Below are 16,120 nucleotides of genomic sequence, written 5' to 3'. Positions count from 1 at the left end.
TATCTGCCAGGATACCTGATAATGCCTTACTTGGTTGCATTTTCTGGGTAGCCTGGCCATTCCTTTGATATAGTGAATACTTTAGTTCCTGAATCTCTTACTTATTGATAGTTTGCTCAGCTTAACAGACACTTGCCAGACTGTATTTGCAGGGAGCTGTAAGCCCCTGCAATCCAAAGACAATTGGAAAGCTTTTCCCATTTCCTTCCTCCTTGCAGAGAAATATTTGAGGTCATTTTGGGAGAGTCAAAATGGCTTCAGGATTGTTCTCCTGTTCGAAAGCACGTCAAAGTGCAAATAGGTACCGCTCCGGCGGGAAGGTAAACGACGTTTCCATGTGCTGCTCTGGTTCGCCAGAAGCGGCTTTGTCATGCTGGCCACATGACCTGGAAGCTATACGCCGGCTCCCTCGGCCAATAACGCGAGATGAGCGTGCAACCCCAGAGTCGGTCACGACTGGACCTAATGGTCAGGGGTCCCTTTACCTTTATTGTGTGTGTGTGCGTTTGTGTGTGTGTGTGTGTGTAGGACCTTAGAATTTCTATAACAAGTCCAACCTCCTGCAATGCATAAATGAATATAAAGCTGTCCCATATGGGGATCGAACTCTCAAACCTTGGCGCTCTCAGCACCACGCTCAAACCACCTGAGCGTACTAGCGCCCTACTTTCCGGTTCACTTTTGGTTGGGCTGCCTACTGCATAGAAAAGGAGTCAGCTCCTCTAGGAGTGGGAAGAGGGCATCTGAGGTCATTCCTCCGCTTGCAGTCTCTAGCAACAAAGAGGCTTTTTGAGCTGCGCTCTTTGCCCTCACCCAGGCTGTTCGATAACGCTTTCAAATACTTAGAGCCGCAAGAGGAGGGGAAGATAATGGCCGCTGAGCCAACTGTATTACATTTTATGGTTCCGTAGCAATTACGCTGCTTTTTATGGTGTCATAACATATTACGCTTTATGGCTTAATATCCACTTTAATACGGAGATGCCGGCACTCAGAATTTTAAAGAGGGGAGCCTGCTCCCATCTGGAAGGGGGAAACGGGCTCCCGACAGGATGGAACAGGAGAGGGCGATTGCAAACTGAGATGGGCAATTACTCTTTATGGTGACGCCTTCGTTCTGCACTCCCTTCTTGGCCAAACATGCCACCACAAAGAAGGAAACCATGCTGATGGCATCTGTTGCGTTCAAATCGAAGATCCTCCTCGGTAAGGCCAGGAGACATTGCTTTCCACCATGTTTGGAAAAGCAAACTTTTTACCATGCACGCATTTCCTCTGTGCAGAATAACCTCTGCAATTCACTTGAAAGAGGGACAGAGAGCATATGCCTCCCCGCTAGACAGCCAGTGTGTTGTGATGGTTAGTGTTGTGTTGGACAATGACCTGGGAGACCAGGGGTTCAAATTCCCGCTTGAGCTTGACGCGCACTGGGTGTGACCTAGGGACAGTCAGCATCTCTTAGCCTAACCAACTCACAGGGTTGTTGTGAGGAAGAAATAGGGATGGGAGGAGAGCCGTCTGTCATGAATGTTTAACCTGAGATTCCTGCATTGCAGGGGTCAGACTTGATGACCCCTGGGGTCTCTTCCAACTCTACAATTCTATGAAAGGTTGTATATGCACTGCTTTTTTTCTGGGGGGACACGGGGGTATGCGTACCCCTAAACATTTTGTGAATCTAAGTTTGGCCTCATTGAGGGGCAGTATTTCAATACGAGGAGGAAAATGAGAGTACCCCTAAACATTTTTTAAGAAAAAAAAAGCACTGGGTATACGTTGAAATAAGAAAATGGGGGGGCCCTTCAAGGAGTTCAGCTCCTTAAGGAAGACTGGACCTTCGGAGAGAGCGTCCCTTTTAAGGCTCAAACCGGTCGGGAAATGAACAGAGACCAGCCCAGGAGACCAGCAAAGCAGCTATAAGCTGTTGCAACTGAGTGCTCCCTCCACATATAGGAGAGAGGAGGAGGACCTAGGACAAACCCATCAAAAGTGATGTTCATGCTTGCAAACCCATAAAAGTGATGTTCATGGTTCCCTCCCCTCCCCTCATTTAATTGGCTAAGAGACAATGATTGGCCCAAGGACACCCAGCGAGCTTCTTGGCCGACTGCGCATTTGAACCCTGCTCTCCCAGCTCCTAGTCCGACACTCTAACTACTACACCACAGCAAGTAGCCTTGTGGGGTTTCAATGACGCACACATTTATCAGGGCATGGGGCAGAGTATGCAGTTGTACAGACCCACTCCCCTTCCCTGAGATGTTTCCAAGGAGCAAATTGAAGCCTTCAATAGTTCCTAAACACTCACCCGAGAAAGAACCAAGTGGCTCAGCAGACAAACGGAGGCCAGGAAATTAAATTTCTCCCAAAGTTTCATCAGAAAGCTTTGCTTCAAAAGAGCCAAGCCCAATTTCAACCCCCTTCCCTCCTCTCCTCTCCTCTCCTCTCTCATCCCTCTTTACCTCTCACCTCCTTTCCCTCCCTTTACACATGCAATTTGATTAATCCATAAGGATTAACCTCTCTTTAACTCCCTGATTAGCTGCATTTTAAAACTCAATTTGTTTTCCTTTTTCATCAAGACCCGCAATTTACATCGATATAGACATACTGCAATCTTTCAGAAATCAGTGCAAACTCTGGAGAGGCGTGACTGGAATCTCAATGGCATCTCGCATGCTATCAGGTTTTTCTTCTTTTTTGTCCAAGGGTGGAGAAGCCTTTTTTCAGCTTGAGGGTCTCAATCCTACTAAGGCAGCCTTCCCAGGTCCACAGGCCAGAGGTGAGCAAAGCCAGAGGCACAAGGGGACAGAGATACTGTACCTCTGTCCAGTAGTAGTTGCAGGCGAACCCCTCTCAATTCTACATCCAGGCAAGCAAGCGGGTATGGCCCCACAACCAGACCACACAGTTAAAGCACATGAAGCACATAAAGCCATAGCTGCCAAGACTCCCATATTCCCCGGGAAACCCCCGTTTTTCCAGCTGTTCCCAGCCAAAAAAACGGATTTTTTTGTTTTCCCCCGGTTTATTCTGGCACAGCGGCCATTTTGGAACTGGGTGGAGCATGCTCAGAAGCGACTTTTGATGCTGCTCTGCCCAGTTCCAAAATTGCTGCAGCGCGACTTCTGGTGCGGCAGCCATTTTGGAACTGGGCAAAGCAGCATCGTCACTTCTGAGCATGCCCCACCCAGTTCCAAAATGGCGGCAGCGCTACTTCCGGTCTGGTACTTCCGGTCCGATCCCTTATTTTTCAAGAAGGAACTTGGCAGGTATGCATAAAGCACATGAGGAGGGCTTTGGTCATGCTGATTGTGGTGCTTAACTAGTCAACCAAAGGCCTTGCCTAGACAAAGGGACTGATTTGGCAAGCTTCCTCTTACGCATCCAGAGAATTGTAGAGTTGAAAGGGACCATAAGTGTCATCTAGTCCAACCTCCTGCAGTGCAGGAATTTATTGCCCAACGTAGGGCTCGAACCCACGAGCCGGAGATTAAGATAATCATGCTCTACCAACTGAGCTATCCCGAGTTCCTTACGTTCTACCCCCATGGATACAGGAGCCGAAAAACTGGAAGAGACTCTGGTCATTATCCAGACTGCCTCCCGAAACCCCAACATCACGATTCCTCTTGCAACAGCAGCAATTCTTCTCAAGTGAGGGCACAGCATTTGCAGTGCCCTTAGATAACAGGAGTCCACGGCAGGACTTGCTTTTGATTACACTGCCACCTGCCCTGACGACGACCGATCATCCTTGCCAGTCAACAAAACAAACAAGCCCTGGTACCTAGGAGGCAGGGTAGGGAGGTTCTGCAGCAGGGGTGACGTATGGATCAGATATGCCCGGGGTTGCTGAGGAAATGCCAATTGGCACCCAGTTCCACAGTGAGGCAGCCTGCATGACACACTCTCTCCCCCCCCTCTCTCCCTCTCCATTTTCCATTGCAGAAAACAAATATTTTTACATCAAATTCCAGTACCCAGTTTCGACCCCCTCCCCACTTTCTGCGGTTGCTTGTTTTATTTTCACTGCATATCCAAGTTAAACCTAATTACTATTTATCCAGTATTGTCAAAACTAGTTTTGTTTCACTGCACGTCTTTATATTAATCCAGCTAATGGTTTAATCTGTTTACAAGAACTTTTTAGATATTTAATAAATGATTTCCACTCTAAATTAAAAACTCTGTCTTCTTGGTTCCTTTTTCTTCCAGTAAGTTCTGCCACTTCTGCATACTCCAACCATTTTTGCTGCCATTCCTCTTTGGTTGCAACGTTATCTTCTATCCGCCCCTGGGCATAAATCATTCAGGTCTCCGTGGTTGACCTGAATAAATTTTTGTATCGTTTGTATCTACCCCTATTATTCCCAACCAAAAAAAGCCTCTGGTTGTATCTACCCCTATTATTCCCAACCCAATTGTATCTACCCCTATTAAGGTAAAGGTAAAGGGACCCCTGACCATTAGGTCCAGTCGTGGCCGACACTGGGGTTGCGCGCTCATCTCACATTAATGGCCGAGGAAGCCGGCGTATAGTTTCCAGGTCATGTGGCCAGCATGACAAAGCCACTTCTGGCAAACCAGAGCAGCACACGGAAACGGCGTTTACCTTCCCGCTGTAGCGGTTCCTATTTATCTACTTGCATTTTGATGTGCTTTTGAACTGCTAGGTTGGCAGGAGCTGGGACCGAGCAACGGGAGCTCACCCCGTCGCAGGGATTCGAACCGCCGACCTTCTGATCAGCAAGCCCTAGGCTCAGTGGTTTAACCCACAGAGCCACCTGGATCCCCCTATCTACCCCTATTAAAAAGGGACCCCTGGCCATTAGGTCCAGTCGTGACCGACTCTGGGGTTGTGCGCTCATCTCGCATTATTGGCCGAGGGAGCCGGCGTATAGCTTCCAGGTCATGTGGCCAAAATGACAAAGCCGCTTCTGGCACACCAGAGCAGCACATGGAAACGCCGTTTACCTTCCCGCTGTAGCGGTTCCTATTTATCTACTTGCATTTTGACGTGCTTTCGAACTGCTAGGTTGGCAGGAGCTGGGACCGAGCAACGGGAGCTCACCCCGTCACAGGGATTCGAACCGCCGACCTTCTGATCAGCAAGCCCTAGGCTCAGTGGTTTAACCACAGCGCCACCTGGGTTCCCAACCAAAAAAAGCCTCTGGTTTCTTAGTAAAAGTTATGGAAGTCTGCATGTCTTTTGGTCTGATACAGCTGTCCAAGGAATCGTTGCCCAGTTGCCTTTGGCAGCACCCCTCGAATCACACACACAACACACAACACACCGGCTTGTTTTCCAGCATCATCCGCTCAGCTGCCATGGAGACCACGATGCCACATACACAACAGAGTCAGAAACAGAGCTGGCACAAAGCTCGCAGGAGGCAGCACTTAGAGATGGAAGACAGAGCGCTCAAAAAAAAAAAATGCTAAGAAGAGTCCTGCTGGATCAGGCCAGTGACCCGTCTACTTCAGCATCCTGTTCTCACAGTGGCCAATGAGAGATGTCCATGATGGAAAATCTGCACTGAGTGCCGCAGTCTCCCCTGCTGACTAGTGCAGTGTTTCCCAACCTTGTGCCTCCAGATGTTTTCGGACTACAATTCCCATCATTCCTGACCACTAGTCTTGCTAGCTAGGGATGATGGGAGTTGTAGTCCCAAAACATCTGGAGGCACAAGGTTGGGAAACACTGGACTAGTGGTATTTTTGCACCTGCAGTTATAAAGATCCCCAGTTGGCAGCAAGTCTTTTGCTTTTACAGTAGTGGTACCTTGGTTTACAAACTTAATCTGTTCTGGAAGTCCGTTCTTAAACCAAAGCATTCTTAAACCAAGGCGTGCTTTCCCATAGCAGCCAGGAACTCAATTTGCAAATGGAACACACTCAACATGTTCTGCTTCCAAGGCAAAGTTCACAAACCAAAACACCTACTTCCGGCTTTGCAGTGTTCTTAATCCACGTTGTTCATAAACTAAGCTGTTCTTAAACCAGGGTACCACTGTATTTAAGTGAGGGCCGAGGGATCCGCAGCAATGGCTCTTTTAAACATGCACTAAGAGGACAAAGGGCTCTTTAACTTACTCATCCCCAGTAGATCAAAGCTGATGGAGATCTGCACTGATTGTAGCAATACATCCCTAATTATCATTACTGCATAGTGGAAAAGTTATTGTATAATCTTAGAAGAGGTGTGGCTGTGAAGGGGCCTGGCTGTGGTTATCGTGAAGGGACTGTACACTAATAATAATAATAATAATAATAATAATAATAATAATAATAATAATAATTTATTTATACCCCGCCCATCTGGTTGGGTTTCCCCAGTCACTCTGGGTGGCTTCCAACCGAATATTAAAAACAATACAGCATCAAACATTAAAAACTTCCCTAAACAGGGCTGCCTTCAGTTGTCTTTTAAAAGTAAAATAGTTGCTTATTGCCTTGACATCTGCTGGGAGGACGTTCCACAGGGCGGGTGCCACTACCGAGAAGGCCCTGTGCCTAGTTCCCTGTAACCTCACTTCTCACAGTGAGGGAAGCACCAAAAGTGTCTGGGCTGGACGATGGGGGTGGAGACGCTCCTTCAGGTTTCCAGGACTGAGGCCGTTTAGGGCTTTAAAGGTCAGCACCAACACTTTGAATTGTGCTCGGAAACGTACTGAATTTCTGAATTTGCCACTATGCCACCAGGACCGAGAAAAACTTGACTGACTGCTACACCCATACTTCTGGCAATCTGTTTTGTCGACATCCCGTTTCTTTGATCTTAAGTAGTACAATGCTTTTGACATCAAAGCTAATTCCCAAAGCTCATTTATCCAATCTCTAAGGTATTATTAAAGCTTTCCAGTTTGTTCCCTGAGTAAATGGCAATCTTACAGCCATGATCATGTAAGAGGTTAGTTCTCTGTATTCTCTATTCATTGATTGAAAGGTGTAATTTAACAACAGTAGTAAGGGATCCAATGCCTGGCTGCTTCAGATCAATAAACGGAAACCATTTTCTTTCCCTCATAGGCAGGGCTTTTCTTTTTCAACCGGAACTTGCCGGAATTCAATTCTGGCACCTCTCAGGTGGGCGCCACTGTCATTATAAGAGTAGAAGGGAGGTGTTCTGGCACCTCTTTTTCTTAAAAAAAAATAGCACCAATTATTATTATTATATAACCACCACGGTTTTAGAGGCAGAGTGTTTGAGGACCGGGACATTCACAGGGAAACCAAAATGCTTGTTCACAAAGTTATTGTACCACCAACCTTACTGGTATGCATCTGAAATGTGGACCACTTATAAAGACCATCTCCAACTCCTCGAAAGATTCCATCAACGGTGTCTCCGAAATTTTTTTACACATCACTTGGGAAGACAGGTGAACTAATACCAGTGTACTGGAAGAAGCAAGGATCACCAGTGTCAAAGCAATGATTCTTCAACATCAACTTTGTTGGACTGGTGATGTTATTCGGATGCCTGATTATCGTCTTCCAAAGCAACTACTCTATTCCGAACTTAAAAATGGAAAGCGTTATACTGGTGGTCAACAAAAGGGGTTTAAAGACTCTCTTAATGTAAATCTACAAAAATGTGGGATAGACACCGAAAACTGGGAAACACCGGCCTGCGAGCACTTCAGTTGGAGAACAGCCTTTACCAAAGGTGTCATGGGCTTTCAAGACACTCAAACTCAGGATGAAAGGGAGGAACGAGCTAAGAGGAAAGCATGCTTGGCAAACCCTCACCATGATCAACTCCCGCCCAGAAACCTGTGTCCCCACTGGGAAGGATGTGTGGATCCAGAATTGGCCTCCACAGACACTTGCAGACTCACTGTTAAACCCGTGTTTATGGAAAACAATCTTACTTGGCTATGAGTGAACCCCAAAGAAGAAGAGACTGACCACCACCTCTCACCTTTCCAGAGGTTGCTTCTCAGAGTGGGTCTCGGATAGTGACAGGACTTCTGGAATGAGTCAGTCTGGCTCTCCGAACCTCTCTCTATGCGCTGCTCATGGGGACAAATTGAACACAAAATGCATAAAATTATGCATGGCGTGAAGCAAGTGCCTTATGAGCTGCTTAAAACTTCTAAGGCAAAAGGACCTCGATGCAAATTTGCTGATGTGCAAATTTAAAGCAACTTGTACACCATACATTTAAAGCACTTTTAGCTGTCGTGGCTTTTCCTCGAAGCATCCTGGGAAATGAAGTTTGCTAAGGGTGCTGAGAGTTGCTAGGCAACACCCCCATTCCCCTCACAGACCTACAATTCCCAGAGTTCCGTTGGAAGAGGGACTGATTGTTAAACCATTCTGGGAGGGGTTGGGGGGGTCTCTCAAACACCCTTAACATCCTACAGTTCCGAGGATCCTTTTTTATATCTATATGACGTATCCTTATTCTACAACTGTGTTTCTTTTTTAATGTGAACTGCTTTGAGCACAGAAACATACGTGGGAAATGTGGAGTCATAAATAAATTTAGCAGGGCTATTCCAAAGAGCAAGGGACCTAGGTGGCGCTGTGGGTTAAACCACAGAGTCTAGGACTTGCTGATCAGAAGGTCGGTGGTTCGAATCCCTGCAATGGGGTGAGCTCCCGTTGCTTGGTCCCAGCTCCTGCCCACCTAGCAGTTCGAAAGCACATCAAAGTGCAAGTAGATAAATAGGGACCGCTCTGGCGGGAAGGTAAACGGCGTTTCCGTGTGCTGCTCTGGTTTGTCAGAAGCAGCTTTGTCATGCTGGCCACGTGACCCGGAAGCTGTCTGCGGACAAACGCTGGCTCCCTCGGCCTATAGAGCGAGATGAGCGCCGCAACCCCAGAGTCGGACACGACTGGACCTGATGGCCAGGGGCCCCTTTACCTTTTATTCCAAAGAGCAAGTTTATAGCCTTCAGGGTTACAACAACACTCTTGGAAGCAGGTAGGCAAGGGCCACTGAAGCAAGCCAAAGGAAGGGCTGAAGAAGGTTTCTAGGGCAGGGAGAGGCAGTTTTACTGCCCTCACTCCTCCTTACGATTAGAATCAGCAGCATTGAGTATGCAACCTAGGGGGGGAAATGCAAACTTGCTTGATTAGCATAATTCATATTGGTCGTTTGAGGCTCTTCTTCATGTGCCTCCTCCACATAAGGTCCTGAGGTCAGCTCTCCAGATGTGGGATGCTCTCCCCAGGCAGGTCCAGGGAGGTGAGACTGTGTGGCAACTTCATTACACAACTTCAGGCACCAGGATTCAATAGTTATAAATGTTATAAATGTTCTATCTTTCACAAATCTTGCCACTTGCCAGATGGGACCATCCCCCCTCTTCTCCCCCACCCCATATACTGTTCTGGGGGTTCTCCCAACACCTCCCCCCCATATTTCAGGGGTGTAACGGGGAGGAGGAAGCCCCACTGTGCAAGCAAACGTCCTCCCACGGTGCTATCACTGATGGTGCACACAAGGTGAATCTCGCCCAGTATCCAGAGCCTTGCTCAGGATAACATCCTCATGTAAAGATGAGAGTCGAGGGAGCGAAAATGTTTTTGAACGACGGCATTTGGTAATACGTTTGTCAAAGAGCCAGCTGATGAGTGCGTTCCTTTGGTATGCTCTCTTACGGCATTTGTTCTGATGACGCCCCTGGAGCCCTGGAACAATTTCACGAACACAAAACTTTCCAAGTACATTAAGAACCTGTCAGAGACTTAACCGTAACAGCTTTTCATCTTAAAGTACCCACCAGGGTTGCCTCCAGACAGTCACTGTTCTGCAGGAGCGGTTCAGTCACATGCCAGAAACTTAAGTTTGCACAATTACAGCGTAATACCCGCTGCCTTGTGGGACATCTTCAAGGGAAGAAAAGGGTAAGGAGTAAACTATGCTTGCCATATTTCAAGAGGTGAACAGAGTTGTTGAGCTTTTAAAGGTAAAGGGACCCCTAACCATTAGGTCCAGTCGTGACCGACTCTGGGGTTGTGGTGCTCATCTCACATTATTGGCTGAGGGAGCCGGCATACAGCTTCCGTGTCATGTGGCCAGCATGACTAAGCCGCTTCTGGCGAACCAGAGCAGCACACGGAAACGCCGTTTACCTTCCCGCCGGAGTGGTACCTATTTATCTACGTGCTTTCGAACTGCTAGGTTGGCAGGAGTTGGGACCGAGCAACAGGAGCTCACCCTGTCGCGGAGATTTGAACCACCGACCTTCTGATCAGCAAGCCCTAGGCTCTGTGGTTTAACCCACAGCACCATCTGCGTCCAGAGGACGTGTCTGGGAATTCCCGAACGTATGGCAAGCCTACAGATCTGGAGTGGCGTCCCTAAGATGGTTGGATGGCATCTTGTACACCTCCTTCCAGCAGTTCCAGCTGCCAAGTTGGTGCCAAGTTGGTGCTTTCCTTTTGACTATATTGGTGAAACTTAGAAGGGAGTCGTCGTCTGGGCACCCCAGGACCTACATGCACTGCCCAAGCTTGCACCCCGGTGAGGTCATTTCTCTTAGAATTTTGAAGTGTCAGGCATAGCTCTAGTGGCTTTAGCCCAAACGTAGCAGAGTTTTCCTGCACAGCGCAGAAGCTAGTTGAGGTGGAAATGACTAGTCGGCTAGACACAGAATAACTATTTACAGGATTAGTTAAAAGAAAATTAAACCAGCAGAGTTTCTGCATACAAAGCAAAGCAAAATAAATCCTCTCTGTCTCTCTCTCTCTCTCTTCAACCATAAGCAGCACTCCTACTCCTAACACCCAACAAGAAACAACTGTGCTAGCATTCCTAGATAACAGAGTTCAGTGCTGGTCATTAACCAATCAGGGAGTAGTTTCCAGGCCAGGCAGACCTTTGCTTTCTGCCAAGAGTAAATTGACACAGCCTTGAGTTAATTGTGTGAAGCAAGAATTTGTAAGTTTCCCATGAGAACCAATGATCAGAAACTGAACAATTTCAGTGCTGCAGATGCAGCAAAAACAATGCAAGAGTTATGAGTTACCGGTCTCTGCAGCCACATCAGGCGCTGTGATTCTCCAGAGGTTGGACTTCACCCCCAGAGGCACACCCCGTTGTCTCTCGAGACAACAACAACAAAACTTTCATCCTGTGTGGGAAGTATCATAGCTCAGTGGTACGGCAACTGTGAATTGCACTGGGGGGCGTGGTACTGTAAAAATTTAGAAGAGGAAAAGGACTCTTGGGTACCTCATACACAGACACCTCTGCCCCACAAAATATCGATGTAGATCTCTTTCTCCCAGCCTTTTCAATTAACCTCCCCTACTGCCGGAATTGCTCGAAAAGAAGCATTTGAGAGATTTAACACAGGAGCAGTGTGTTGACACTTTAATATCTCTGCAGAGGTTCTGGCTTGATTTTTGTTTTGGCTGTTAAGATTCTGTTTCCCCATAAACTGTTACTGAACTGTGATTGAAATGCTAACATTACAGTACTCCATTGCAAAGAAATGTTTTTATGTTTGCACATATTGTTGACATGTCCGTGGACAAGCGCACATTTAAAAAATAATAACAATAATTGCTGTCATTGTTTCCATTCTGAACACGATTTCAGTTGCGGAAAAGTTCTTTACAAATTAAAGTCTAATCTAATCTGGGCTGTCTGAGCAGTGTCTGTCAACTGCAGTATATATATGAAATGCTGTAAATCAGTGGTTCCCAACAGGTGGTCCGGGGACCCCCAGGGGTCCGCGAGCTATGCCAGAGGGGTCCGCAAGATGCTATTAGAATAAAAAATATATTAAATATATTTTGTATAACAGATTTTTTGTTTTGGCTGCTTCCTGCATGAGCAGAGTCTAGAGCAAAACTAGAATTAGATAGAGGCAGTAGTTCTGCTGTATGCCGTTAGGTGGCACTTTACAAACACTACTGTTTTGCAAAGAGGCAGTGCGCGCATTCTACTAACGCTCACCTCCCCAAGATGCTTTGCGCGCGACGGCTTCATTTGTGCGCTACTGCGCAGGTACCTTGTCTTCTCCATTCCCCTCCCTCCTCCCTGGCGCGCGCTGCCTCTTTGCAAAACAGTAGTGTTTGTAAACAAAGTGTTGTTTTTCGCGGAAGCTACAGTTCGCGTAGTTAAAAATGGACCGTTGGTTAAAAAGTGGTTCGTTAAAACGACAAAGGTCTACAGATGAAGAGGAAGAACTGTAAAAAACGTATAAATATAAAATATAAAAAGACTCTTAATTTGGCTCTCACTTTTTAATTTTAGGATTAGGAATTAATGGGGGTCCTTGTCACAATAGCGGCTCGATGAGGGGTCCTCGAGAAAATTTTGTTGGGAACCCCTACTGTAAATAAATAAATCTTCCTGTTCTTGTATTGGCAGGTGCAGATAATCAATGCTATGTTGGGGACTCCCCAGTTGGAGAAGGATGCCCCCACATCATTTATTTATCGCCCCCCTCCAGTTCAGCTCAAGTTTGTTAACAAGCCCACAGACCTCCAGATTCTACCTGCCTCCCCAATATACCCAACTCCATATAGTGAGGAGAAAAGAGGCTCAAATGTACAAGTAGCTTATTGAACTTTTTCATTTTAAAAAAATTGCTCCTATGGAGCTTTCTCCTCTCCTCTCCTCTTGTAAAACCATCCAAGGTGGTGGCCATATCAGTGCTTCCTGTGCTGTGGGAGTGAGTTCCATAGTTTAACTATATTCTGTGTGAAGAAGGACTTTCTTTTTATCTGTCCTGAATCTGCCAGCATTCAGCTTCACTAAACGTCCACAAGATCTAGCCTTAGGAGGGAGAAAAAAAACTCCCCACCCACCCACATTTTCGAGTTAGAGGACTCAAAAAAAGGTAAAAGAGGTTCTTCTCCAATCTCCACCTTTAAACGAATACAAGCACCGCTTGGCTTGAAGAAAAATTCTGTGAAAGCCAAAGTCTGCCTTACTGTTTGGGGTAAAGGTAAAAGGTAAAGGGACCCCGGACCATTAGGTCCAGTCGTGACCGACTCTGGGGTTGCAACATCTCACATTATTGGCCAAGGGAGCCGGTGTACAGCTTCCAGGTCATGTGGCCAGCATGACAAAGCCGCTTCTGGCGAACCAGAGCAGCTCACAGAAACGCCGTTTACCTTCCCGCTGGAGCGGTTCCTATTTATCTACGTGCTTTCGAACTGCTAGGTTGGCAGGAGTTGGGACCGAGCAATGGAACCGCCGACCTTCTGATCAGCAAGCCCTAGGCTCTGTGGTTTAACCCACAGCACCACCCGCGTCCCATACTATTTTGGGTACTACCGGTATTTTGGGTACGCCCCAATAAACACCACTGTCTCAAGCAACAGATTTCACTGAACTGCCAAAGAAGGGACTTTGCAACTGTAGCAAAGGAAGCACGCAAGTGTAGAAGAGGAAAGGAGAGAATCTACACATATACCCACTTCCACTACTCATATACCCACTTCCGTAGCCAAGTGGGGGGCAGATACCCCCCTAAATCAATAAAATTCAGAAAAACACATAGCAAACCGAGGTTCTGCCCACCCCAACAAAAGACTCCAACAAAAATCCTGGCTACGCCCATGCTTCCACGGACCCTTCTATTTTCACCAATACGTAATTAAAATAAACCATATGAGGTCATTTAAAAGAAATTACAATGAACGGGGGAGAGAAAGTCATGAATAGAAAGTTCTTGTTTCCATTCTGCCACGAGGGATTCACACAGTTCATTTCGGATGCAATCCTACCGAGCGATAAATGAACGCTCATCTCATTCATTAAAGTGAGGGCAAAATTGTAAGGGCGGAAACAGCTTCAGCTAGCCGACGGCACCGCGGCTACGGAAAGCAACGAGCGACCATTCCCAGCCGGCGCCGGAGCGTTCCCAAGCGGTTGCCAAGGGCAACAGGCGACGCCTTTTCCTCCCCACACCCTCCCCACTGTGAGCGTTCCAGCTGGGCCTGAGAAGGCGCTCAAGTTCTAGATGGGGGGAAGGCCTTGAAAGCGACGCCGGGGGGGTTCCGGGGTGGGGGAGGGATTGTGGGGTCCGGGAGGAGGGTTAGGGTCTTTTAAGGGTTTGTTTCACTTCATGAAACCGCCCTGTCTGGGACTGAGCTTGGTTGTAAATAATCCACTCAGTAAGAAGGGTCGTCCCAGTTAGGGCTTTCTGAAAGAGAGGAGGGGGCTGGGAGAGAAGTCTTAAGTACATGGGGGTCTTTATAGTAAAGAGGGCTCAGCGGGGTTGATGCCAGCTGGCGACTGGCATTGGGAATCTCAAACAGGAAATGGTCGAGAAGTCTTAGGGACTAGAATCTTGCCCTGTTTTTAAAAGGGTGGGGGTTGTATTTGGGCCAAGAGTCAGCAATCTAGTAAAAAAAAGGGAGGGGGGAAATCAGTGCGGTTGGTTGGTAGGGAAAATTTAGGAGGATAATTTGAGCTGAGATCTGATTATCTTTAGCAATAGGAAGATTGATCAGTAGGGCAGTAGAGTGGCCTCAGGAAGGACTGGGTCTGTTTTGGGGTGAGGCTACACCCACCCACCCCAGGGCCCGTGTTTAGCAACTTCTTAAGAGAAATTATGAGCAGAGTGGTTTGAGACAGGTGGCAGTTCTAAGTTGGATCTGAAGGGGAATCGTGCAGCCTTGCTGGCATTTTAATTGCGGGCAGTTGCTGTCAGTCAGCCCTGGACAAAGACAAGGCTGTCAAATCAGCCTTGCCTTTTCAATTAGTTACCTTTCTTTGGGTTCCCAAGGCACAGAGATGTTTATACCTGAGTTCCTTGCAGCAGCAGCCCGACTCGCTTAGTGGAATCATGGTCCTAGTTTGATGAGGATCGAAAGCGGGGGTTGTGTGTTTGTTGTTATTTCCTACTTGTGAGTGGCTAAAAAAAACACCCAAATCTGCAGCCTTTATCTTTTGAAGCTGCATTTTATCCTTCTAGGCGCTGTTTGTGGTGTGAGGTGCGTGTGAGAAAGGGTACCCTTATAGTAACCAAAGCGAGGGTTCAGAGGAGTGGTTTTTCCTAGGAAGCGAGGTGGCTCTACAACACTGTCAATATGCCTATGCACCCAAAGTCAGACCCCCGTTACTTTGTCGTGATCCGGCCTCTGCCCATCCCCAGCCAGAAAGGCCTCAAGGTCCAAGCTCGAAGCAACACCATCTACAACTGCTGGGATGTCACGAGAGAGCAGGTCTTCCGGGAGAATTACCATCGGAGAATCAAACAGCTCACGCAACAAGGCTACTTTACTCCCAGCTGGAAGCCCTATCAGGATTTTGGGGAACCTCTTTACCTCGATCCAAGGAAACTCACTCTCTACGGTCTCGGACAGCTCCCCCTGGTAAGCACAGTGCTCTCTTAGTATGTTCTTTGCTTGTGATATTAAAAAGTAGGTGGTGGACCTCTTTAAGTGGAATCACTTAAACCGCACACTGAGGTCCAGCTCTGAGGGTCTTCTCGCGGTTCACTCACTCCCTAAATGGCCTCAGTCCAGTATACCTGAAGGAGCATCTCCACCCCCATCGTTCTGCCCGGACACTGAGGGCCTTCTGGCGGTTCCCTCGTTGCGAGAAGCCAAGTTGCAGGGAACAAGGCAGAGGGCCTTCTCGGTAGTGGCGCCCGCCCTGTGGAACGCCCTCCCATCAGATGTCAGAGAAAAACAGCTACCAGATTTTTTAGAAGACATCTGAAGGCAGCCCTGTTTAGGGAGGTTTTTAATGTTTAATAGATTATTTTATTTCATTTTTCTGTTGGAAGCCGCCCAGAGTGGCTGGGGAAACCCAGCCAGGTGGGCAGGGTATAAATAATAAATTATTATTATATACTATTATTACTCTGAGGTTATAGGGAACCAGGCAGAGGGCCTTCTCGGTGGTGGCGCCTGCCCTGTGGAACGCCCTTCCATCACATGTCAAGGAAATAAACAACTATCTGACTTTTGGAAGACATCTGAAGGGAGCCCTGTTTAGGGAAGTTTTTAATTACTGATGTTTTATTCTGTTTTTAATCTGTTGGGAGCTGCCCAGAGTGACTGGGGAAACCCAGCCGGATGGGCGGAGTATAAATAATAAATTATTATTATATTATTATTATTACATGTGAGACATGATTATTACAGCAGGTAGCACTGGTTGCTAGGTTCTGAATCCTGGGCAAAGAGACCTGAA

At 47.3% G+C, this 16,120-nt stretch overlaps 1 protein-coding gene across 2 annotated transcripts in view; it reads left to right on the top strand.

The window, feature by feature from the left end:
- Positions 1 to 13,957: 13,957 nt before the first annotated feature.
- The window catches only part of CCDC60 (coiled-coil domain containing 60), a 53,139-nt gene continuing 50,976 nt past the window's right edge, over positions 13,958 to 16,120 (top strand). For both annotated transcript variants that reach the window (XM_035098571.2, XM_060269729.1), the window contains exon 1: positions 13,958 to 15,294. In XM_035098571.2, coding sequence (XP_034954462.1) covers positions 15,010 to 15,294 — 285 coding nt within the window. In that variant the 5' untranslated portion in view covers positions 13,958 to 15,009. The remainder of the gene's footprint in view (positions 15,295 to 16,120) is intronic.

Source organism: Zootoca vivipara, chromosome 17 (assembly GCF_963506605.1).
Source record: "Zootoca vivipara chromosome 17, rZooViv1.1, whole genome shotgun sequence".
Lineage (NCBI taxonomy): Eukaryota > Metazoa > Chordata > Lepidosauria > Squamata > Lacertidae > Zootoca > Zootoca vivipara.
This window is presented reverse-complemented; position numbering and strand designations above follow the sequence as displayed.